This window comes from Myxine glutinosa, chromosome 13 (assembly GCF_964187855.1).
Source record: "Myxine glutinosa chromosome 13, kmMyxGlut1.1, whole genome shotgun sequence".
In the NCBI taxonomy this organism is placed as follows: domain Eukaryota; kingdom Metazoa; phylum Chordata; class Myxini; order Myxiniformes; family Myxinidae; genus Myxine; species Myxine glutinosa.
Genome location: NC_136273.1, coordinates 103,469,900 through 103,496,605, shown reverse-complemented (window position 1 = coordinate 103,496,605; position 26,706 = coordinate 103,469,900). Strand labels below are relative to the sequence as shown.

General features: G+C 45.8%; 1 protein-coding gene across 1 annotated transcript in view; it reads right to left on the bottom strand.

Annotated features, from left to right (window-relative positions):
- LOC137413781 (procollagen galactosyltransferase 1) overlaps positions 1-26,706 on the bottom strand; it is a 204,155-nt gene that overhangs the window by 26,305 nt on the left and 151,144 nt on the right. Inside the window, exons 8-11 of the mRNA XM_078767833.1 lie at positions 23,566-23,672; positions 23,311-23,443; positions 16,551-16,678; positions 12,202-12,408 (exon numbers count right to left, since the gene is read on the bottom strand). Coding sequence (XP_078623959.1) covers positions 12,202-12,408; positions 16,551-16,678; positions 23,311-23,443; positions 23,566-23,672 — 575 coding nt within the window. The remainder of the gene's footprint in view (positions 1-12,201; positions 12,409-16,550; positions 16,679-23,310; positions 23,444-23,565; positions 23,673-26,706) is intronic.

Sequence of the window (26,706 nt, the reverse complement as noted above, 5' to 3'; positions counted from 1 at the left end):
GATGTAGCTTGATGTGATGCTCAAATATGGAGGGTAGGGAAGATGTAGCTTGATGTGATGCTCAAATATGGAGGGTAGGGAACATGTAGCTTGATGTGATGCTCAAATATGGAGGGTAGTGAACATGCAGCTTGATGTGATGCTCAAATATGGAGGGTAGGGAACATGTAGCTTGATGTGATGCTCAAATCTGGAGGGTAGGGAACATGTAGCTTGATGTGATGCTAAAATATAGAGGGTCGGGGATATGTAGCTTGATGTGATGCTCAAATATGGAGGGTAGGGAACATGTAGCTTGATATGATGCTCAAATATGGAGGGTAGAGAACATGTAGCTTGATGTGATGCTCAAATATGGAGGGTAGGGAACATGTAGCTTGATATGATGCTCAAATATGGAGGGTAGAGAACATGTAGCTTGATGTGATCCTCAAATATGGAGGGTAGAGAACATGCAGCTTGATGTGATGCTCAAATATGGAGGGTAGGGAACATGTAGCTTGATGTGATGCTCAAATATGGAGGGTAGAGAACATTTAGCTTGATGTGCTGCTCAATCGTGGAGGGTCAGGAACATGTAGCTTGATGTGTTGCTCAAATATGGAGGTTAGAGAACATGTAGCTTGATGTGATGCTCAAATATGGAGGGTAGAGAACATGTAGCTTGATGTGATGCTCAAATATGGAGGGTAGGGAACATGTAGCTTGATGTGCTGCTCAATCGTGGAGGGTCGGGAACATGTAGCTTGATGTGTTGCTCAAATATGGAGGTTAGAGAACATGTAGCTTGATGTGATGCTCAAATATGGAGGGTAGGGAACCTGTAGCTTGATGTGCTGCTCAACCGTGGAGGGTAGGGAACATGTAGCTTGATGTGATGCTCAAATATGGAGGGTAGAGAACATGTAGCTTGATGTGATGCTCAAATATGGAGGGTAGGGAACATGTCGCTTGATGTGATGCTCACATATGGAGGGTAGGGAACATGCAGCTTGATGTGCTGCTCAAATATGGAGGGTAGGGAACATGTAGCTTGATGTGATGCTCAAATATGGAGGGTAGGGAACATGTAGCTTGATGTGATGTTCAAATATGGAGGGTAGGGAACATGTAGCTTGATGTGATGCTCAAATATGGAGGGTAGGGAACATGTAGCTTGATGTGATACTCAAATATGGAGGGTAGAAAACATGTAGCTTGATGTGATGCTCAAATATGGAGGGTAGATAATATGTAGCTTGATGTGATACTCAAATATGGAGGGTAGGGAACATGTAGCTTGATGTGCTGCTCAAATATGGAGGGTAGGGAACATGTAGCTTGATGTGATGCTCAAATATGGAGGGTAGGGAACATGTAGCTTGATGTGATGCTCAAATATGGAGGGTAGGAACATGTAGCTTGATGTGATGCTCAAATATGGAGGGTAGAGACACATGTAGCTTGATGTGATGCTCAAATATGGAGGGTAGAGAACATGTAGCTTGATGTGCTGCTCAAATATGGAGGGTAGCGAACATGTAGCTTGATGTGATGCTCAAATATGGAGGGTAGAGAACATGTAGCTTGATGTGCTGCTCAAATATGGAGGGTAGGGAACATGTAGCTTGATGTGATGCTCAAATATGGAGGTTAGGGAACATGTAGCTTGATGTGATGCTCAAATATGGAGGGTAGGGAACATGTAGCTTGATGTGATGCTCAAATATGGAGGGTAGAGACACATGTAGCTTGATGTGATGCTCAAATATGGAGGGTAGAGAACATGAAACTTGATGTGCTGCTCAAATATGGAGGGTAGGGAACATGTAGCTTGATGTGATACTCAAATATGGAGGGTAGAAAACATGTAGCTTGATGTGATGCTCAAATATGGAGGGTAGGGAACATGTAGCTTGATGTGATGCTCAAATATGTAGGGTAGAGAACATGTAGCTTGATGTGCTGCTCAAATATGGAGGGTAGAGAACATGTAGCTTGATGCGATGCTCAAATATGGAGGGTAGAGAACATGTAGCTTGATGTGATGCTCAAATATGGAGGGTAGGGATCATGTAGCTTGATGTGATGCTCAAATATGGAGGGTAGCTAACATGTAGCTTGATGTGATGCTCAAATATGGAGGGTAGCTAACATGTAGCTTGATGTGATGCTCAAATATGGAGGGTAGCTAGCATGTAGCTTGATGTGATGCTCAAATGTGGAGGGTAGAGAACATGAAGCTTGATGTGATGCTCAAATGTGGAGGGTAGGGAACATGTAGCTTGATATGATGCTCAAATATGGAGGGTAGGGAACAAGTAGCTTGATGTGATGCTCAAATATGGAGGGTAGAGAACATGTAGCTTGATGTGCTGCTCAAATATGGAGGGTAGGGAACATGTAGCTTGATGTGATGCTCAAATATGGAGGGGAGCGAACATGTAGCTTGATGTGCTGCTCAAATATGGAGGGTAGCGAACATGTAGCTTGATGTGATGCTCAAATATGGAGGGTAGAGAACATGTAGCTTGATGTGCTGCTCAAATATGGAGGGTAGTGAACATGTAGCTTGATGTGCTGCTAAAATATGGAGGGTAGAGAACATGTAGTTTGATGTGATGCTCAAATATGGAGGGTAGAGAACATGTAGCTTGATGTGATGCTCAAATATGGAGGGTAGAGAACATGTAGCTTGATGTGATGCTCAAATATGGAGGGTAGGGAACATGTTGCTTGATGTGATGCTCAAATATGGAGGGTAGCGAACATGTAGCTTGATATGATGCTCAAATATGGAGGGTAGAGAACATGTAGCTTGATGTGATGCTCAAATATGGAGGGTAGGGAACATGTTGCTTGATATGATGCTCAAATATGGAGGGTAGGGAACATGTAGCTTGATGTGATGCTCAAATATGGAGGGTAGAGAACATGTAGCTTGATGTGATGCTCAGATATAGAGGGTAGATAACATGTAGCTTGATGTGATGCTCAAATATGGAGGGTAGGGAACATGTAGCTTGATGTGATGCTCAAATGTGGAGGGTAGAGAACATGAAGCTTGATGTGATGCTCAAATGTGGAGGGTAGGGAACATGTAGCTTGATATGATGCTCAAATATGGAGGGTAGGGAACATGTAGCTTGATGTGATGCTCAAATATGGATGGTAGGGAACATGTAGCTTGATATGATGCTCAAATATGGAGGGTAGAGAACATGTAGCTTGATGTGATGCTCAAATATGGAGGGTAGAGAACATGTAGCTTGATATGATGCTCAAATATGGAGGGTAGAGAACATGTAGCTTGATGTGATGCTCAAATGTGGAGGGTAGGGAACATGTAGCTTGATGTGATGCTCAAATATGGAGGGTAGAGAACATGTAGCTTGATGTGATGCTCAAATATGGAGGGTAGAGAACATGTAGCTTGATGTGATGCTCAAATGTGGAGGGTAGGGAACATGTAGCTTGATATGATGCTTAAATATGGAGGGTAGGGACAATGTAGCTTGATGTGATGCTCAAATATGGAAGGTAGGGAACATGTAGGTTGACGTGATGCTCAAATATGGAGGGTAGGGAACATGTAGCTTGATATGATGCTCAAATATGGAGGGTAGAGAACATGTAGCTTGACGTGATGCTCAAATATGGAGGGTAGGGAACATGTAGCTTGATGTGATGCTCAAATATGGAGGGTAGGGAACATGTAGCTTGATGTGATGCACAAATATGGAGGGTAGAGAACATGTAGCTTGATGTGATGCTCAAATATGGAGGGTAGGGAACATGTAGCTTGATATGATGCTCAAATATGGAGGGTATGGGATATGGAACTTGATGTGATGCTCAAATATGGAGGGTAGGGAACATGTAGCTTTATAGGATGCTCAAATATTGAGGGTAGAGAACATGTAGCTTGATGTGATGCTCAAATATGGAGGGTAGAGAACATGTAGCTTGATGTGATGCTCAAATATGGAGGGTACGGAACATGTAGCTTGATATGTTGCTCAAATATGGAGGGTACAGAACATGTAGCTTGATGTGATGCTCAAATGTGGAGGGTAGGGAACATGTAGCTTGATGTGATGCTCAAATATGGAGGGTAGAGAACATGTAGCTTGATGTGATGCTCAAATATGGAGGGTAGAGAACATGTAGCTTGATGTGATGCTCAAATGTGGAGGGTAGGGAACATGTAGCTTGATATGATGCTCAAATATGGAGGGTAAGGAACATGTAGCTTGATGTGATGCTCAAATATGGAAGGTAGGGAACATGTAGCTTGACGTGATGCTCAAATATGGAGGGTAGGGAACATGTAGCTTGATGTGATGCTCGAATATGGAGGGTAGAGAACATGTAGCTAGATGTGATGCTCAAATATGGAGGGTAGGGAACATATAGCTTGATGTGATACTCAAATATGGAGGGTAGAGAACATGAAGCTTGATGTGATGCTCAAATATGGAGGATAGAGAACATGTAGCTTGACGTGATGCTCAAATATGGAGGGTAGGGAACATGTAGCTTGATGTGATGCTCAAATATGGAGGGTAGAGAACGTGTAGGTTTATGTGCTGCTCAATTTTTGTCCCAGTATTTCACCCCATACTTCCTTGTTTTAAAATGTCAACTCAGAAAAAAAAAATAAAAAAAAATAATTCCCTCTCTGCTCTAATTCGTTTATTATAGTTGTTCTTATTTGTTCGTTCGTTCTTCGACTACGTTGTTCGTGATCACGTGATCACGTTGTTAAAAATGTTTAAACTTTCCCCTGAAGAACTGTATTCTGTCATATATTATAACACCTTTTTATTCTTCCTCTATAAAAGGATGCTTTCGACTTACTCACCAAATCTATTCATTCCAAAAAAAAATTCCATCTCTTACAGTGCCTCTTTCATACATTCCCGAAACTCTCCAGCACTCCACCCCTCCTTCAGCCTCCTCAAACGTATTTTTGACTCAAAGGTCTCAAGAAACTCTTTTTGCAATAAATGTTCGTTTCCCATTAATCGTACACTTTTCAAAATCCAATCTCACCCCTCCCCTCCAAATCTTCCCCATCACCCATTCCCTCCAAAACTTCCCCATCACCCCTCCCCTCCAAAACTTCCCCATCACCCCTCCCCTCCAAATCTACCCCCTTGCCCCTCCCTCCAAATCTTCCCCATCACCCATCTCTTTCAAATATTCCTCCTTGCCCCTCCCCTCCAAATCTTCCCCATCATCCATCCCTTTCAAATCTTCCCCCTTGCCCCTCCCCTCCAAATCTTCCCCATCACCCCTTCCCTCCAAAACTTCCCCCATCACCCCTCCCCCCAAAACTTCCCCATCACCCCTCCCCTCCAAATCTACCCCCTTGCCCCTCCCCTCCAAATCTTCACCATCACCCATCTCTTTCAAATATTCCCCCTTGCCCCTCCCCTCCAAATCTTCCCCATCACCCATCCCTTTCAAATCTTCCCCCTTGCCCCTCCCCTCCAAATCTTCCCCATCCCCCTTCCCTCCAAAACTTCCCCATCACCCCTCCCCTCCAAAACTTCCCCATCGCCCCTCCCCTCCAAATCTACCCCCTTGCCCCTCCCCTCCAAATCTTCCACATCACCCATCTCTTTCAAATCTTCCCCCTTGCCCCTCCCCTCCAAATCTTCCCCATCAGCCATCCCTTTCAAATCTCCCCCCTTTCCCCTTCCCTCCGAATCTCCCCCCACATCCCTCCCCTCCGAGACTCTCCCTCGCTCCTCCCCTCCTAGACTCCCCTCTCACCCCTCCTCCTCAAAGCGTCCTCCCCGCATCTTCCCCCTTCCAACTTTCACCTTCATCTTCCCCAACCTTCTGCCTCGCTCTTCCCCATCCTCAAATAACACCTCACTGTCCCTCACCCAATCACCATCAAACCTTTTGTCCACCCCATTCTTCCCTTTCTCCAAGATATTCTGAAATCTCTGACACACCTTCAACAGCTCTCCCTACCTCCTCCTCCTCTTCCACATCTTACCCTACCCCTCCCCCCCCTCTGTTCTGTATCCGATGCTCCCCCTTCCTCTTCATCAACGGTATGGACCTCAAACATCCGGGGCCTTCGCTCAAACTTAACTGATCTCTCCATACAGGTTGCTTCTGACAAACCAGACGTGATCTGCTTTACAGAAACTTTCCTCCTTCATGATGTCTCTGATTCCTTGGTATCTCTCCCAGTTTACTCCCTCCTCCGGTATGATAGACCCGAGCCTCGTCCTGGAGGTGGGGTTGCTACCTTTATTAAAAAAAACTCTTCCTCACTCGCCCTGCACTGCCCTCTCTCCACCTTACCCCCAGGAATACCTTTAGCTGCGGCTTCCCCTTCGCTCCCACCTTTTGTTCATATGTGTGTTGTACCGTCCACCAAACAGTGATGACTCCATCTACATCTCGCTGTCTGATAATATGGACCAACTTCTATCTACCCATCCCAACTCTCTCTTCCTCATATGTGGTGATTTCAATTGTCACCATGCCAGTTGGCTGAGTGTGGGTACCTCTCTCACAGGCCATGGCTCTTCAGCAAATGACTTCTGCGACTCACTGGGACTGACACAATCTGTCAATTTCCCGACCCGGATCTCAGTCAACGGAGCATCTTCTCTTCTGGACTTGGTTATGACTAACTTCCCTGAAAATGTCTGCTGCTCTTCTTCTGCTCCAATCGGCTCATCTGATCATGTGCTTGTTAAAGTGGACATCTCTCTGACCATTCTCAGAGAGCCTCCTCAGCGACGACGAGTCTGGCATTTCACTCAGTCCAACTGGCACGGTCTTCAAGCAGCCATCAATCATCTGGACTGGTCTCCCATCTCTACCGCCTCTGACATCAACTCATCCTGGGAATTCTTCCAAAGTAAATTGCTCTCTCTCATGCACAGATTTATCCCATCTCGTCTTCAGTTGTCATACCCTTCCTCCCGTCCATGGTACACGGAATCTTGAGGTGAGGCTGTTGCCCAGAAACAACTTGCTTTCGTCTCCTGGAAAGCAAATCCAACGGAAGGAAATCTCATTTCCTTTCACAAAGCTCGAAACAAGTGTGTGTCCACCCTCAGGAGAGCCAGGAAACAATATCTCTCCGTTCTCAAGACCGAACTCTCTTATCTGTCTCCCTCTTCCAAATCCTGGTGGCATCTGGTCAAATCTGTTTCTGGTGTTTGTTCCCCCTCCATCCCCTCCCACACCTCAAACGGCTACACGGCTGACTCTGCACGTGAAAAAGCTGAATGCCTCAATTCTGTGTTTGCCTCTAAATCTTGTGTCCCAAAGCCATCCCTCTCTGTACCCACCGTACCCAGTCGTACCCAGCTGCTCCTGGACTCCGTGTCCTTTCTTCCTGACAAGGTGGAAAAGTTTCTGTCAACCCTCGACTCTGATTCAGGAACTGGACCTGACGGCATCAGCCCACGGGTCCTAAAATCCTGTTCTTCCACTCTTTCACTCCCTCTCTCTCTGTTCTCTTCACCCTCTCATTTGCTCAAGGTCATCTTCCATCTGCTTGGAAATCAGCCAACATCACCGCTTTGCACAAAGAAGGTGCAAAAACAGATCCTAGCAACTACAGACCAATCAGCCTTCTCCCAATTATCAGCAAAGTCATGGAATCCATCATTGCTTCAGATATGAAATCTTTCCTCTTCTCCAATGGCTTGATCTCTGATCATCAATTTGGTTTCAGACCTGGTCACTCCACTCTGGACATGCTGCTTCTGCTTTCTCAACAATGGATGGAGGTCCTCAACGCCAAACAGGAAATTAGAGCTGTCTCCCTTGACATATCACGTGCCTTCGATACGGTCTGGCACCCCGCTCTGCTCACCAAACTCTCCTCCTTTGGTATCCATGGAAATCTCCACGCATGGCTGGCGGACCTCCTCTCTAGTCGTAGTCAACTTGTGGCCCTGAACGGGTTTCTCTCATCTCCTCTTCCTGTTCACGCTGGAGTTCCCCAAGGTAGTGTTCTGGGCCCTGTGCTTTTTCTGGTCTTTATCAATGATCTCTCTGACTCTCTTGAAAATCCTCTCTCTATCTCTTTGCTGATGACTCTACTCTCTGTCGCTCTATTCCTCATCCCTCAGATCGGCAGTCTGAGCCTCCTCACTCTCTGCAGACCTGGACAAAATCACAGACTGGGCAAACAAGTGGAACATGTCTTTCAATCCTGACAAATCTCACACTCTTACGATGTCTCTCCGAAAAGACCGACTGGACAACCCTCCCATTCACTTTCTGAATAATCCTCCCCAAGAAGTTCTGTCACTCAAGCTTTTGGGTCTCACTATCTGCCATGATCTTTCCTGGGAAAACCACATTTCAAATCTGGCCCCCAAAGCCAGTCGCCGACTGGGCATCCTCCGTCGTGCGAAGTCCTTCCTTGGCACACCTGAGCTCCTCACCACATACAAGGCTTTCATCCGCAGCTCAATGGAATACTGCTCTCCCTTCTGGGCTGGTGCTCCTGCCTCACACCTAGCTCGGCTTCACGCTGTTGAAACCAAAGCTTTCAGAATCATTGGAATCTCCCGCGATGAAGCTATCTCCAAGGGCCTTTCACTCACTCACCACAGGCAGGTTGGTGGTCTTTCCGCCTTCTACCGACTCCTCTCTGGCCTTGCCCCCTCAGCTCTCTCTGGGCTCTGTCCCCCAAATATTCCTACAGGTCGCACAAGATCTGCCTGCAACCCTCTTATGGTTAAACTGCCAAAATCAAGACTCTCTGCTCACCTTCACTCCTTCATTCCTCTTTTCTCCCGCCTCTGGAACAAACTCCCTCACTCTCTTCCATCCCACTCCACCCTCCAGGTCTTTAAAACAGCTGTTCACCGCCATCTCTTATCTTCCCCCATCCAATACCTTGATCTTTTCTACCCCCGCTAATTTCACCCCAAATCCACTTTTTAAAAATACCAACTTCTGTCCTGGAAGTCCTTGGTGTCCTTGTGTTTTATACTTCTCCCCCCCCCCCCCCCCCTTCCCACGCCTCCTCCCCCCAAGCCCTCTCCCTCCCACACATCTCCCTGCTCTCAAATGTTATGTTTGTGTGCTTCCCCTTTTCTCCCCATCTTGCCTTCTGCTCCCTCTTTTCATATATCTTGTTTGTCTGGTTGATTTGTTTGTGAAATAAATATTAGCTCTTTCACGAGCATCGATTGTTTACAAAAAAAAAAAAAAAAAAAAAAAAAAAAAACATGGAGGGTCGAGACCATGTAGCTTGATGTGATGCTCAAATATGGAGGGTAGAGAACATGTAGCTTGATGTGCTGTTCAAATATGGAGGGTAGAGAACATGTCGCTTGATGTGATGCTCAAATGTGGAGGGTAGAGAACATGTAGCTTGATGTGATGCTCAAATACAGAGGGTAGAGAACATGTAGCTTGATGTGATGCTCACATATGGAGGGTAGAGAACATGTAGCTTGATGTGATGCTCAAATATGGAGGGTAGGGAACATATAGCTTGATGTGCTGCTCAAACATGGAAGGTGAAGAACATGTCGCTTGATGTGCTGCTCAAAGTTGGGGAAAGGCACAGATCAGGGGATGGGTATTGTCGCGTCCGTGGCCAATGAACACCAGCCTCAGACGGAAAGCCAATCGGCTAACTCCAAGGCAACAGTTCGAGAATTGGCAGAATCTTTTTGGCACGCGCGAGGGACAGGAAGGAGCTGAGGTCTTCCCTGTACGAGCACACGGGTCTAATCCGAAACCTACAGAACAAAGAAACGCGACACAATAATAAAATGCACGATAATTGAATTTAATGAAAATAAATGTGGAGATAAAATGGATGTGAGGTGAAACTATAAATCCCATGGTGAGAAACCCTCCACACAGACCCAAAAACAGACAGGGGGAAAGATTAAAGAAATTAAAAAGAAAATCCCCCCTTTTATTTGGCACTCAGCTCTGTTCTCGACAAGAACTTTGGTGGGGTTGTTCGCCGAGAGGACCGCGCGTCGAAGCGCTCGAACATTGGCACCGGTCAATCGCACCAGGACACCAAGCTGTGCAGCAGGCATCCAAACATCCCCCCGCTCGATCCCGGCGCAGCCAGCACAACCCGGTCGTTAGCTCCCTCGAAGAGCACCGAGTCAAAACAACACCCCGGCTCCAACGCTGCAAGGTTTTCTGGGCTCCGAACAGTTCTCCTCAAGCGCACATGAGAAAACGCGACCGCCCGTCACGAAGCCAGCACCAGAGAGAGTAAGAGGGAGGGACGCACCCTCATTTTTCCCTTGCTGACGTCACCCCCCGACTAATCCCAGTGTCCCATTACATCATTCCATATGCTCTCAACCAACAATGAACTTTGGCACGTGGCTTATCGGTCACGATCCCTTGGAGACAGAGTCTAGCAGTCGTTCGGCAATGTTCGGCTTTCTGTCGGCAATGTCGGTTTCATGGCCGTTGTTGTTATTGTTGTTGTTGGCGAACGAGGGCTTTTATGGCCAGCCTTTTTACTTGTAAAAACCAGAAGGGAAAATCACAGGAGGCAATTACATACTGGGAATTATCCTTAAGCCCTATTTAACTAACACAAAAACCACCCTCCATGTGGTGACACAAACACTCTTAATCTCACGGTGTACCCTTCTAATGTACATCAAAGTGGGCTTTCTACACGTCACACGGTCCATGCTAAAACCTATATGATCCTAACTCCACTATGGTATTTATTTCCTACCCACACAAACGTAACAGTATTAAAATATTTCAAAGGCCTTGAATATCCCATGGAGCACAGTCAAGAAAATCATTAAGATGTGGAAGATGTATGGTACCACAAAGACCCTGCCTAGAACAGGTCGTCCCTCCAAACTGGATGACCAATCAATGAGGAGACTGATCAGAGAGGCCAATGGCAACTTTGAAAGAGTTACAGGCCTTAATGGCAAAGACACCAGTCACTGTGTGCATGTGACAACAATATCCCAAGCACTCCACAAGTCTGGCCTGTATGGTAGCGTGGCAAGAAGGAAGCCATTACTCAAAAAGCCCACCTTGAGTCCTATTTGAGGAAGGCAATAGAAACATTCCGGAGATTCTGAAGCCATGTGGCAAAAAGTGATGTGGTCTGACGAAACAAAGATGGAACTTTTTGGTCAAAATGCAAAACCTTATGTTTGGTGCAAACCCAACACAGCACATCACCGAAAGAACACCATCCCTACTGTGAAGCATGGTGGTGGCAGCATCATGTTATGGGGATGTTTCTTATCAGCAGGGACTGCGGCACTTGTCAGGGTAAAAGGGAAAATGGATGGAGCAAAATACAGAAAAATCCTAGAGGAAAACCTGCTGCTCTCTGCAAGAAAGTTGAAATTAGGACGGAAGTTCACCTTTCACCATGACACCGACCCAAAGCACACAGCCAAAGCTACACTGGAGTGGCTAAGGAACAAAAAGGTAAATGTCCTTGAGTAGTCCAATCAGAAGCCCCGACCTAAATCCAATCGAAAATCTGTGGAATGATTTGAAGATTGCTGTCCATCAACATTCTCCATGCAACATGACTGCGCTTGAACAGTTTTGTACAGAAGAATGGGCAAATATTGCCCAATCAAGGTGGGCATAGTTGGTAGAGACCTATCCCAACAGACCCACACCTGTAATTGCTGTCAAAGCTGCTTCCACCAAGTATGAACTCAGGAAGGTGGACACTTAACTAACCAAGATATTCTAGTTTTGTATTTTAAATTAATTTTCTGAAATTTGTAGAAATTGTTTTTCACTTGGAAGTTTGTGGGTTACGATGTGTAAATAAAGGTGGAAAAAGTCTGATTTAATGTAATTTAATTCCAGGCTAACCCTAACCTTAAGGCCTAAGGCAACAAAAGGTGAAAATTTTGAAAGGGGGTGTAGACTTTCTATAGGCACTGTATATATACAGTGCATAGGCCTCAATGACCACAAGTGCAATTATAACTGAATGAATGTGTTTGCAACACGACCAAAAACAAAACCCCTGATTTTGAATAAACTAAATTGGTATTATCTGTAATCTAACCTGTAAGGTAAGGACCCTTAATCTATAGTCGAATTGCATTCACTTTAACAGGTGTTTGGACTGTGACATCTTGAATAGTGAAATTGCTTGAAATCTACAACATCCTTTGTACAAATAAGTCCAATTGACGAACGGAAATGTTGGCAAAGGAAGAAGACAGTAAAAACGTGGCTCACACGGGGTGCTTGTTGAACATGACCGGGAGAAACTCATCCACAGGTAGCATGCGGCCGAGTGGCCGTGCAGCCACCAACTTGGCCGCACCACTGTGTGAGAGCACATAGCTCAGTGTCCAGTATGAGTAGTCGGCCTCCACTAGGTTGGGCACACCTGGCACCGGTGTCTCTGGGTACTCCAGCTGCATCCTCTTTCGACCCACATAACTGTTGGAATGGAATAAATGGACATAGCATGATTAGCAGTACAGAACATGGCCGACCATTGACAAGGTTATCAACACGAGTAATCATATTGATAACCATGTCAAGGTATCAACTGACTCTGTGTGGTAGCAAATAACCTTGATAATTGATGGTATCTAGTGACTGTGTGGTAGCAAAGTGACAGAGGGTAGAAGATAATGCAATGACAGTGGAGCAGATAGGACAACATTTGGATGTAACAAATGATTGAGCAAACAGAATGAGTTAGGAGAGAGAAGGAGAAGAAATATAGTAACCTTCAAATGGATGGGAAGAGGTAGGGGAGGGTTAATGGGGAGAAGAAAGATAGTGGCGGTGGATGGAGGATGACTTGGGATGATGGTGCACTGGCAAATTGAAGACTTAGAGGGAAGAGTGGATGGAGGTACCACAAGCAGGAGAAGAGAGGAACAAAAGAGTGGTGTTGAGAAGCAAGCCTGAATTTTTGGAGTTTCCTGAAAGAAGGGGGTTGCTGGCAGAATGTGTGGCACATGAGAGGGAAGGGGAGTAGAAGGGGAAAGACCCGAGGGAAGGTGGTAGAAAACAGAGAGTGTATGTATGAGAGAGCAGAGGGCCCTGTTCTTTTGCTTCTTTTGGGGAGATGCCAACAACGTTGAGATATTTGAATTCCAGATCACCCAGGAGAGACAGGTGTGAATTGGGGGTACCAGATAACAGAGAAGCAGAACTCCATTGAGCTCCAGTCATAGTTATTGTAGGCTGAGGAAAAATTATAATTTATAAAATGAAGACATGGAAAAATGTGGGACAAGTACAGATACATTCAAAGTACACCGCCCCCATGACAAAAAAACAACAACATCCTCCAGCACGCGACATTTCCGGGGCGCCTTCGGTGCCCGGCAATGCCGTAGTGCAACACATGGAGACGGTATTGGGAGGGAGAATTATAGTCAATAGGTGTGCAATAAATTACAGTCATGAAATAATTTATTCATCAATTGGCTAATGGCATACCTCAACCACAAGTGTTTCATCGGAAGATGTAACTTTATGAAAATTAATTAAAATACCCTTTACAGCCAAATCACTTGGTCATTGTCATGTCCAAATATCAGCTTCCTAGCTCAAATGGTGCCTGAGATATTGGTCACAAGAGAAAGGAAATAAATAAGTACTTAATTAATCAATAATAATTAAATAACTAATCAATTAATTGATTAATCAAAAAACAAAAAATACCGTTTTGCCAAAGCACTTGCTCACAAGAAAACAAACAAACAAACAAGAAAACCAGAAAACAAACGACCGGAGTGAAAACTAAGTACTCCCTTTCAGTGTGTGTCATTGCCGAGCCCCCTTTGGTGCCCGGCAATTACGTAATGCAGCGCCTGGAGATGGAATGGGAAAGGAGCGGTGTACCACAAGTTCTTAATTAATCGATAATAATTAAGTAATTGATCAATTAATTAATTAATCAAAAAACAAAAAAATACCTTTTTTGCCAAAGCACTTTCTCACTATTGTGCCAAAATTTCAGCTCCTTAGCTCAAAGGATGGCTGAGATATCGCCCGGACAAACAAACAAACAAACAAACAACCAAGAAAACAAACAAGAAAACAAACAACCAGAGTGAAAACTAAGTACTCCCTTTCAGTGTGTGTCATTGCCGAGCCCCCTTTTGTGCCCGGCAATTAAGTAATGCAGCGCCTGGAGATGGAATGGGAAAGGAGCGGTGTACCACAAGTTCTTAATTAATCGATAATAATTAAGTAATTGATCAATTAATTAATTAATCAAAAAACAAAAAATACCTTTTTTGCCAAAGCACTTTCTCACTATTGTGCCAAAATTTCAGCTCCCTAGCTCAAAGGATGGCTGAGATATCGCCCGGACAAACAAACAAACAAATAAATAAATAAAAATATGTCACCCACAGGGTGAACCGTATCTTGCCAAAATGTGAAAATTCCGTTTTTTCGTCATGACGTCATCAAATGACGTCATAGCGTCAAACTGTTTACAGATCTGGGAAGCACTCATCAAGGGCATTCATATGAGGTATTACTCGATATGGTACCTACGATTTCAAAATTTGACCTTGGGGTCAATAATTTTCGACCTCCAGCGCTAACCATGAAGGTCAAGGCCGATCGCCACCAAAAACTAATCAGCTGAGCGCCGGACCATATACTAGATTCCCATGAAGTTTGGAGACGATCCGATCAAAGTTACTCAAAAAATTAGTGTTTCGTCGACCTCCATGATTGACCACAAAGTGACCTTGACCTTTGACCTTGACCTTCAAAATTTTGTGTGCTGAAGGGTATCTCTATAGGACTCTGATATGCGAAGTTACAGGAGTTTCCAATAATAACTGTGGTCTACAGAGTGATCTAAACGTGAAAAAAAATGATTAACCACAAACAAAATAAAAATATGTCACCCACAGGGTGAACCGTATCTTGCCAAAATGTGAAAATTCCGTTTTTTCGTCATGACGTCATCAAATGACGTCATAGCGTCAAACTGTTTACAGATCTGGGAAGCACTCATCAAGGGCATTCATATGAGGTATTACTCGATATGGTACCTACGATTTCAAAATTTGACCTTGGGGTCAATAATTTTCGACCTCCAGCGCTAACCATGAAGGTCAAGGCCGATCGCCACCAAAAACTAATCAGCTGAGCGTCGGACCATATACTAGATTCCCATGAAGTTTGGAGACGATCCGATCAAAGTTACTCAAAAAATTAGTGTTTCGTCGACCTCCATGATTGACCACAAAGTGACCTTGACCTTTGACCTTGACCTTCAAAATTTTGTGTGCTGAAGGGTATCTCTATAGGACTCTGATATGCGAAGTTACAGGAGTTTCCAATAATAACTGTGGTCTACAGAGTGATCTAAACGTGAAAAAAAATGATTAACCACAAACAAAAAAACAAAAAAACAAACAAACAAACATACAAGCTGACTAATACATCTTGCAAAAACTTCGTTTTGGCAAGATAACAAACAAACAACCCGAGTGAAAACTAAGTACTCCCTTTTAGCGTGCGTCATTGCCGAGCCCCCTTCGGTGCCCGGCAATGACGTTGTGCAGCGCCTGGAGATGGCTTAGGAAAGGAGCGGTGTACAACAAGAAAGAAAACAAGAAACCGAAGTGAAAACTGAGTACTGCCTTTCAGTGTGCATCATCGCCAGGCCCCCTTAGGTGCCCGGCGATGACGTCATGCAGCGCCTGGAGATAGAATTGGAAAGGAGCGGTGTACAATACCCAGTTCTTCTCCTTTGTTCGTTCGCAGCACAAGGCTGCAGGGTAGCATCAATGGCTGAGGGTGCAGCTGTTCCACTGATGCAATGATCTCTGCTGGTTGGGGTAGGAATTTGTAATTTGTTCAGGGTTCCGGTGACAACTTGCCTCCTCTTTGCGAAGAACACCATTGGATCTCTAATGTCCACAAACGAATGCAACTGACCCCCCTTTTAAGTCCATCCAAGGGATGGCGCACACATTGATGAATCACCCCGTCTGTTAAACAACGGGAAGGATGCCCAGTTGGCAGCTGGCTTTGTAGGCCAGCTTTGATATATGGTCTCCACAGTAGAGGTCACAGCTGACGATGAGGCCCAGAAGTTGGAGACACTTGCTGACATCACTTTGATGTACATTTACATGAATTACAAGAACATGAGTAGACAAGGGACCAATCTACAATGGCATTGTGATCTGGGATCACAGCACAAGTTATGGGTTCAGATGAAAACTGAGCTCTACATGGTCCACTTTTGTTTTGAGCAAAGTTAAAACATGCACTTTGATCTTTATATTCTTACAAAAGCTTTTGTTCTGATTGTAAAGATTTTGATTCGTCCAAAACTTTCCCATTTTTCTTTTGGGATCAACAGATCCTTAACTGTGTGAGGATTCATTCTTTCAAATGGCTTCATATTTTTACAGATTGAATGAAGACATTTGCACTTAAAGTTTCGATGAATCAAACAATCTCAAATAGACACGCAAAACTCTTGATTCCACAACGACAGATGATGAAGTTATCAACATTATTTGTAGGTTGAGCCAAATGAAACAACAATTTGTTATTGAGCAAATCTAGTGGTGAATGGATCTTACATCAGGTCCCAGTCAAGGCCAACGACATCGATGTCATTCATGATGCGGGTCAAACGCCGATGGAAGAACGGCTCAAAACGGCAGTCATCCTCAAGAACCAAGACCTTCCCCAGGTTGTGCTCCAATACCTGTAAAAGGTCAGAATTTGCGCATTAAATAGTTATAAAACTCGATCATTAATTCACATATAGTATATTAACAACACAATTTTAGAAAAAAAAAACCACAGTTCTTGTAAACAAAATTGTAAAAATTGCCAATTGCCAAAAAAAACAATTGCCAAAAAAAACAAGCAAACAAGTATGGATACATTCAAAGTACGCCGCCCCATGCCAAATCAATAAATAGCATATCCGGGGCGCTTGAGGCACCCGGCGATGCCACCTTGCAGCACATGGAGATGGGAATTGGCAGGGAGGGTTGTACAATAATTGATTGATTAATTGTGTAATTAACATAAAAAAACAATGATCATAAAATAATTCATTTCTTAATCAATCGGCTGCCTGCTCTTCGTGACTGAAGGATTGCATCCGGGTGCTGACCCGATTGGGTGGCTCCTTGTGCTCTGGGTCACCGGTTAAAAGACCAAACATGGTTCGCTGGAGATATCCGGGCACCACAAAGGATTCCTTATCAACATGGACGGGATGGCAGGGACATGGGGTTGGTGTTTTTCATTCCTTATCATTGATCGCGGGTGTAACGATGTCTGATCGATGATTTTGGAAAAGTTTGATGATTTGTTTTTCCAAATTTTCAGTTCTCTCTTCAAAGTTTGTATTTCATTAACAGTGTCTTGTAGTTGTTGACAGTGTCTTGTAGTTGTTTACAGTGTCTTATAGTTGTTGACAGTGTCTTGTAGATGTTGACAGTGTCTTGTAGTTGTTGACAGTGTCTTGTAGATGTTGACAGTGTCTTGTAGTTGTTGACAGTGTCTTGTAGTTGTTGACAGTGTCTTGTAGTTGTTGACAGTGTCTTGTAGTTGTTGACAGTGTCTTGTAGTTGTTTACAGTGTCTTGTAGTTGTTTACAGTGTCTTGTAGTTGTTGACAGTGTGTTGTAGTTGTTGACAGTGTCTTGCAGTTGTTGACAGTGTCTTGTAGTTGTTGACAGTGTCTTGCAGTTGTTGACAGTCTCTTGTAGTTGTTGACAGTGTCTTGTAGTTGTTGACAGTGTCTTGTAGTTGTTGACAGTGTCTTGTAGATGTTGACAGTGTCTTGTAGTTGTTGACAGTGTCTTGTAGTTGTTGACAGTGTCTTGTAGTTGTTGACAGTGTCTTGTAGTTGTTGACAGTGTCTTGTAGTTGTTGACAGTGTCTTGTAGTTGTTGACAGTGTCTTGTAGATGTTGACAGTGTCTTGTAGTTGTTGACAGTGTCTTGTAGTTGTTGACAGTGTCTTGTAGTTGTTGACAGTGTCTTGTAGTTCTTGACAGTGTCTTGTAGTTGTTGACAGTGTCTTGTAGTTGTTGACAGTGTCTTGTAGTTGTTGACAGTGTCTTGTAGTTGTTGACAGTGTCTTGTAGTTGTTGACAGTGTCTTGTAGTTGTTGACAGTGTCTTGTAGTTGTTGACAGTGTCTTGTAGTTGTTGACAGTGTCTTGTAGTTGTTGACAGTGTCTTGTAGTTGTTGACAGTGTCTTGTAGATGTTGACAGTGTCTTGTAGTTGTTGACAGTGTCTTGTAGTTGTTGACAGTGTCTTGTAGTTGTTGACAGTGTCTTGTAGTTGTTGACAGTGTCTTGTAGTTGTTGACAGTGTCTTGTAGTTGTTGACAGTGTTTTTTTTTTTGTTTTGTATACAGAGTCGAGGCTCGTGAAAGAGCTAACATTTATCAAACAAACAACTCAAACAAACAAGTAAACAAAGTATATATAAATGGGAGCGGTCGACAAGATGGGGAGAGAAGGGGAGGAAGCACACAAACACAACATTTGAGGGCAGGGACATCGGGAGATGTGTGGGAGGCAGCGGGCCTGGGGGGAGGCAGGATAGGTATAAAACGCAAGGACACCAAGGACTTCCAGGAAAGAAGACAAAAGTCACCTCAAAAAAGTGGATTTGGGATGAAATTAGCGGGGGTAGAAAAGATCAAGGTTTTGGATGGGGGAAGATAAGAGATGGTGGTGAACAGCCGTTTTAAAGACCTGGAGGGAGGAGTGGGATTGAAGAGAGTGAGGGAGTTTGTTCCAGAGGCGGGAGAAAAGAGGAATGAAGGAGTGAAGGTGAGCAGAGAGTCTTGATTTTGGCAGTTTAACCATAAGAGGGTTGCAGGCAGATCTTGTGTGACCTGCAGGAATATTTGGGGGACAGAGCCCAGAGAGAGCTGGGGGAGCAAGGCCAGAGAGGAGTCGGTAGAAGACGGAAAGACCACCAACCTGCCTGCAGTGAGTAAGTGAAAGGCCCTTGGAGTTAGCGTCATCGCGGGAGATTCCAATGATTCTGAACGCTTTGGTTTCAACAGCGTGAAGACGAGCTAGGTGTGAGGCAGGAGCACCAGCCCAGAGGGGAGAGCAGTTTTCCATTGAGCTGCGGATGAAAGCCTTGAATGTGGTGAGGAGCTCAGGTGTGCCAAGGAAGGACTTCGCACGACGGAGGATGCCCAGTCGGCGACTGGCTTTGGAGGCCAGCTTGGAAATGTGGTTTTCCCAGGAAAGATCATGGCAGATAGTGAGACCCAAAAGCTTGAGTGACAGAACTTCTTGGAGAGGATTATTCAGAAAGTAGATGGGAGGGTTGTCCAGTCGGTCTTTTCGGAGAGACATCGTAAGAGTGTGAGATTTGTCAGGATTGAAAGACATGTTCCACTTGTTTGCCCAGTCTGTGATTTTGTCCAGGTCTGCAGAGAGTGAGGAGGCTGCAGACTGCCGATCTGAGGGATGAGGAATGGAGCGGCAGAGAGTGGAGTCATCAGCAAAGAGATAGAGAGGATTTTCAAGAGAGTCAGAGAGATCATTGATGAAGACCAGAAAAAGCACAGGGCCCAGAACACTGCCTTGGGGAACTCCAACCTGAACAGGAAGAGGAGATGAGAGAAACCCATTCAGGGCCACACGTTGACTACGACGAGAGAGGAAGTCCGCCAGCCATGCGTGGAGATTTCCATGGATACCAAAGGAGGAGAGTTTGGTGAGCAGAGCGGGGTGCCAGACCGTATCGAAGGCACGTGATATGTCGAGGGAGACAGCTCTAATTTCCTGTTTGGCATTGAGGACCTCGATCCATTGTTGAGACAGCAGAAGCAGCATGTCCAGAGTAGAGTGACCTGGTCTGAAACCAAATTGATGATCAGAGATCAAGCCATTGGAGAAGAGGAAAGATTTCATATCCGAAGCAATGATGGATTCCATGACTTTGCTGATAATTGGGAGAAGGCTGATTGGTCTGTAGTTGCTAGGATCTGTTTTTGCACCTTTTTTGTGCAAAGCGGTGATGTTGGCTGATTTCCAAGCAGATGGCAGTTGACCTTGAGCAAAAGAGAGGGTGAAGAGAACAGAGAGAGGGAGTGAAAGAGCGGAAGAACAGGATTTTAGGACCCGTGGGCTGATGCCGTCAGGTCCAGTTGCAGAATCAGAGTCGAGGGTTGACAGAAACTTTTCCACCTTGTCAGGAGGAAAGGACACGGAGTCCAGGAGCAGCTGGGTACGACTGGGTACGGTGGGTACGGAGAGGGATGGGTTTGGGACACAAGATTTAGAGGCAAACACAGAGTTGAGGCATTCAGCTTTTTCACGTGCGGAGTCAGCTGTGTAGCCGTTTGAGGTAAGGGAGGGGATGGAGGGGGAACAAACACCAGAAACAGATTTGACCAGATGCCACCAGGATTTGGAAGAGGGAGACAGATAAGAGAGTTCGGTCTTGAGAACGGAGAGATATTGCTTCCTGGCTCTCCTGAGCTCCTGGCTTGTAGTTGCTCTCTTGTAGTTGTTGACAGTGTCTTGTAGTTGTTGACAGTGTCTTGTAGTTGTTGACAGTGTCTTGTAGTTGTTGACCGTGTCTTGTAGTTGTTGACAGTGTCTTGTAGTTGTTGACAGTGTCTTGTAGTTGTTGACAGTGTCTTGTAGTTGTTGACAGTGTCTTGTAGTTGTTGACAGTGTCTTGTAGTTGTTGACAGTGGCTTGTAGTTGTTGACAGTGGCTTGTAGTTGTTGACAGTGTCTTGTAGTTGTTGACAGTGTCTTGTAGTTGTTGACAGTGTCTTGTAGTTGTTGACAGTGTCCTGTAGTTGTTGACAGTGTCTTGTAGTTGTTGACAGTGTCTTGTAGTTGTTGACAGTGTCTTGTAGTTGTTGACAGTGTCTTGTAGTTGTTGACAGTGTCTTGTAGTTGTTGACAGTGTCTTGTAGTTGTTAGGGTTTTTAGTACCCGTTTGGCATGGGTACTAAAAACCCTCTCCGCATGCATCATTGCCGGTCCCCTTTTTGTGCCCGGCGATGACGTCATGCAGCGCCTGGAGATGGAAGAGGAAAGGAGCGGTGTGCAACAATTAAGAAAGATTTAATAACTAGAACGACACATAAAAGAGTGTTTCCCTCCACCAAGCTGAACAATTTACGCTTTTTATCTGGATTCAGAATCCAGCCAGATCTGGATTCCGACCTTTTATTAATTTTATTTATTTATATATTTTTGATTTTTGTATACAAAGTCAGGGCTCGTGTAAGCGCAACATATAAAACAAAAAAACATACAATAAAGGGAGTGGGAGACAAAAGGAGGAGAGAGAGGGAAGCACACAAGCACAACAACAGTGGAGAACAGGGACGTCGGTAGATCTGTGCAAGGGAGAGGGCTGTGAGAGGATGGGGGAGGGGTACACAGTATAAAACAAATGGACACTACTACTTTCACTTTTCAGGAAAGAAAAAAGGAATTTGAAAAAGGCGGATTTTGGGCGCATTAACGGGGGTAGAAGAGATCAAGGTTCTGGATGGGGGAAGATGGGCTCGAGTTAGGTCCAGGGTGGCTGGTTGGCACGGGTTTTGCGCGGCTCAAGTTAGGTCCAGGGTGGCTGTTTGGCACGGATTTTGCACGGCTCAAGTTAGGTCCAGGGTGGATGTTTGGCACGAGTTTTGGGCGGCTCGAGTTAGGTCCAGGGTGGCTGGTTGGCAGGGGTTTTGCGCGGCTCAAGTTAGGTCCAGGGTGGCTGTTTGGCACTGGTTTTGCGCGGCTCAAGTTAGGTCCAGGGTGGCTGGTTGGCACGGGTTTTGCGCGGCTCAAGTTAGGTCCAGGGTGGATGTTTGGCACGAGTTTTGGGCGGCTCGAGTTAGGTCCAGGGTGGCTGGTTGGCAGGGGTTTTGCGCGGCTCAAGTTAGGTCCAGGGTGGCTGTTTGGCACTGGTTTTGCGCGGCTCAAGTTAGGTCCAGGGTAGCTGGTTGGCACGGGTTTTGCGCGGCTCAAGTTAGGTCCAGGGTGGCTGGTTGGCACTGGTTTTGCGCGGCTCAAGTTAGGTCCAGGGTGGCTGGTTGGCACGGGTTTTGCGCGGCTCAAGTTAGGTCCAGGGTGGCTGTTTGGCACGGATTTTGCATGGCGCGAGTTAGGTCCAGGGTGGCTGGTTGGCACGGGTTTTGCGCGGCTCGAGTTAGGTCCAGGGTGGCTGGTTGGCACGGGTTTTGCGCGGCTGGAGTTAGGTCCAGGGTGGCTAGTTGGCACGGGTTTGGCACGGCTCGAGTTAGGTCCAGGGTGGCTGGTTGGCACGGGTTTTGCGCGGCTCGAGTTAGGTCCAGGCTGGCTGGTTGGCACGGGTTTTGCGCGGCTCAAGTTAGGTCCAGGGTGGCTGGTTGGCACGGATTTTGCACGGCGCGAGTTAGGTCCAGGATGGCTGGTTGGCACGGGTTTTGCGCGGCTCGAGTTAGGTCCAGGGTGGCTGGTTGGCACGGGTTTTGCGCGGCTCGAGTTAGGTCCAGGGTGGCTGGTTGGCACGGGTTTTGCGCGGCTCGAGTTAGGTCCAGGGTGGCTGGTTGGCACGGGTTTTGCGCGGCTCGAGTTAGGTCCAGGGTGGCTGTTTGGCTAGTTACGGGAGTGGCTTGGGCGGTGGCCGGGGCTGGCAGGGCGCCTCCTCTATTCCTTTTTCAAGACAAGCATTGTGCAAATGTTGCCGAGAATATTATTGTCATGAAATGGAATTTGGATTTTGTATTATCTCTTTGTTTTTATGATTGTGATCATTATTATTGATATCAATTTTGTTATTATTATTATTTCATTACCTTCGCAAAAGCGGAAGGTTATGTTTTGATCGCTGTGTATTTATTTGTATGTCTGTGTGTGTGTGTGTGTATGTTATTCGCATAACTCAAAAAGTATTCAACCGAATTGCATGAAATTTGGTGGGATGATTGGTTATTATACGGGACACATTTGATTAGATTTTGGGAGCAATCGGGTCAAAGGTCAAGGTCAAGGTCACGAAAAGGTCAAAATCGTATTTTTGTTGTTCTGTTCCCTACACTCCCATGCCAAGTACAGAACAGTAGCTGCGGCGAAGGTATGCGCTCTACCGAGTGCCCGTTCTAGTTTTGTTTTTGTTTCTTTTTTGTACTTTAATTTTTTTTTGATGTAAAATGATCACTTTTAGTCCTCCAATTATTTTAGGTATATTTCCAAATAAAACCAATCACCTCAAACATAAAGCATGTTGAGCCCAACGATAATAGCAATGCTTTCACATGTGCTGTTCTATCCAATGTTTTGAGGTGTCAATCTCGCATTATAATCAGAGCCATTGCCCGTGAAGTCCCGAAGTGAATCTGTAACTCTTCCTACCTTCTTCCAGATGTTGTAGTGACTGAGGAAGCAGCCTATCTCTCCCTTGGTGAGTGCACGGGCCGAATACGGGTCCTCATATCCAGGGAGCATATCGATATTCATGGCTTGGATCTGGCTGTTGTTCAAGGACCTGAATGTAAAAACAAATGGCACTTTAAGTAGTGCGGGAGGTGTATTTAACTTGCTAATTCAACAATGCACCACGCCACATCACCAATGTGGTATAAAAGGCAAGCCGCATGGTATCCTCACTTTCCATCCACAGCCTTTATGAGCTTGAAATCGATGCGTAGTTCATCAAGCAAGGAGATCATTAGTTGGTGGCGGTCTGGTCTTCTTTCAAGGTTGATCATGAACACCTACCAAAATATTGGGGAAGGGAAAGGGATAAGGGAATGTGATGACAATGTTAGAAGGGAAAGGGATAAGGGAATGTGATGACAATGTTAGAAGGGAAAGGGATAAGGGAATGTGATGACAATGTTAGAAGGGAAAGGGATAAGGGAATGTGATGACAATGTTAGAAGGGAAAGGGATAAGGGAATGTGATGACAATGTTAGAAGGGAAAGGGATAAGGGAATGTGATGACAATGTTAGAAGGGAAAGGGATAAGGGAATGTGATGACAATGTTAGAAGGGAAAGGGATAAGGGAATGTGATGACAATGTTAGAAGGGAAAGGGATAAGGGAATGTGATGACAATGTTAGAAGGGAAAGGGATAAGGGAATGTGATGACAATGTTAGAAGGGAAAGGGATAAGGGAATGTGATGACAATGTTAGAAGGGAAAGGGATAAGGGAATGTGATGACAATGTTAGAAGCAAAAGGGATAAGGGAATGTGATGACAATGTTAGAAGGGAAAGGGATAAGGGAATGTGATGACAATGTTAGAAGGGAAAGGGATAAGGGAATGTGATGACAATGTTAGAAGGGAAAGGGATAAGGGAATGTGATGACAATGTTAGAAGGGAAAGGGATAAGGGAATGTGATGACAATGTTAGAAGCAAAAGGGATAAGGGAATGTGATGACAATGTTAGAAGGGAAAGGGATAAGGGAATGTGATGACAATGTTAGAAGGGAAAGGGATAAGGGAATATGATGACAATGTTAGAAGGGAAAGGGATAAGGGAATGTGATGACAATGTTAGAAGGGAAATAATGAAGTGTCAAAAGAACAAAATTAAGGAAATAAAGATTTTTAAACGTTTAAAAATATATGAAGAAGAAATAAAAGAGACATGTTGGTTTAAGCATCACATAATTAATTATAAATATGAATTACATCACAATTGCAATTACATCACATAATTAATTGATGTTCATAAAACAACTATAAATCAACAAGAAGGGGCAGTGCAAATGGATAGTTCAGCAATAGAAAGGAGGAAGAGGGGGGTGCGAAGATGGTGAGAGGGGAAGGGGTATGTGGAGGGAGTAGTGAGAAGTGGAGGAGTGGGTAGTGAGAGGGCAAGGGGGTAGGTGGAGGGGGTGGTGAGAGCGGAAGGGGATAGATGGAGGGGGGTGGTGACAGAAGAAGGGGGTAGATGGAGGGGGTGGTGAGAGGGGAACGGGGTAGATGGAGGTGGGTGGTGAGAGGGGAAGGGGGTAGATGAAAGGGGTGGTGAGAGGGGAAGGGGGGTAGTGAGGAGGAGAAGGGGGTAGATGGAGGTGGTGGTGAGAGGGGAAGGGGGGTAGTGAGAGTGGAAGGGGGTAGTGAGAGGGAAAGGGGGGTAGATGGAGGGGGGTGGTGAGAGGGGAACGGGGGTAGTGAGAGGGGAAGGGTGGTAGTGAGAGGGAACGGGGGTAGATGGAGGGGGTGGTGAGAGGGGAACGGGGTAGTGAGAGGGAACGGGGGTAGATGGAGGGGGTGGTGAGAGGGGAACGGGGTAGTGAGAGGGGAAGGGGGTATATGGAGGTGGTGGTGAGAGAGGGGAAGGGGGTAGTGAGAGGGGAAGGGGGTAGATGGAGGTGGTGGTGACAGGGGAAGGGGGTAGTGAGGAGGAGAAGGGGGTAGTGAGAGGGGAAGGGGGGTAGTGAGAGGGGAAGGGGGTAGTGAGAGGGAACAGGGGTAGATGGAGGGGGGTGGTGAGAGGGGAACGGGGTAGGGAGAGGGGAAGGGGGTAGATGGAGGTGGGTGGTGAGAGGGGAAGGGGGGTAGTGAGGAGGAGAAGGGGGTAGATGGAGGTGGGTGGTGAGAGGGGAAGGGGGTAGTGAGAGGGGAAGGGGGTAGTGAGAGGGAACGGGGGTCGATGGAGGGGGTAGTGAGAGGGGGAAGGGGGTAGTGAGAGGGAAAGGGGGTAGATGGAGGTGGTGGTGAGAGGGGAACGGGGGTAGTGAGAGGGGAAGGGGGTAGTGAGAGGGGAAGGGGGTAGATGGAGGTGGTGGTGAGAGGGGAAGGGGGTAGTGAGGAGGAGAAGGGGGTAGATGGAGGTGGTGGTGAGAGGGGAAGGGGGTAGTGAGAGGGGAAGGGGGTAGTGAGAGGGAACGGGGGTAGATAGAGGGGGTGGTGAGAGGGGAACGGGGTGGTGAGAGGGGAACGGGGTAGTGAGAGGGGAAGGGGGTAGATGGAGGTGGTGGTGAGAGGGGAAGGGGGTAGTGAGAGGGGAAGGGGGTATATTGAGGGGGTGGTGAGAGGGGAATGGGTAGGTGGAGGGAGCAGTGAGAGGAGAAGGGGGTAGATGGAGGGGGTAGTGAGAGGAGAAGGGGGTAGATGGAGGGGTGGTGAGAGGGGAAGGGGGTAGATGGAGGGGGTAGTGAGAGGGGAAGGGGGTAGATGGAGGGGGTAGTGAGAGGAGAGGGGAAGGGGGTAGGTGGAGGGAATGGTGTTCCACTCTTACAGAAAATAAAAGGAAGGGGGAAGGGAACGGGTGGAGCACATACAGGTATGCTTTTGTATGCGATTCAAATATGAAACAGATAGTTCTTCAATAGTAGCATGCTCCCTGCTCAAGTGTGAGCAACAGATGTGTGCGATGATGACAAGGCCTTGAAGAGTCATCTCTGGGGTGCATGGATTGAATTGTGTGAAAGTGTGACTCTGAAGTTATGCAAGATCTGTTTATGATTTGGCTTCAAGTTTGGATAAGGTCAATGGATTGAACTTACAACACCGAGAGGTGAGTATGTCAATGGATTAACATGAAATTGAAGCACAAATCACGTGGTCACAAAGATGCTGATGGAATGACGTTTGGTGTGTACATTGACATTGTAGCCATAGTTTATCCTTCCTTCTACATCATTTATTACCCTCGCCAGAGGAGAGGGTATTGCATTTGAGTCCTTTTGTTTGTCCCGCACATAATAAATATGATTTTCTCTGCAACCGTTGGTCCGATTGACAGGAAATTTTCACCAATAGGTGCAACTCCACCTGTAGAATTTTTTT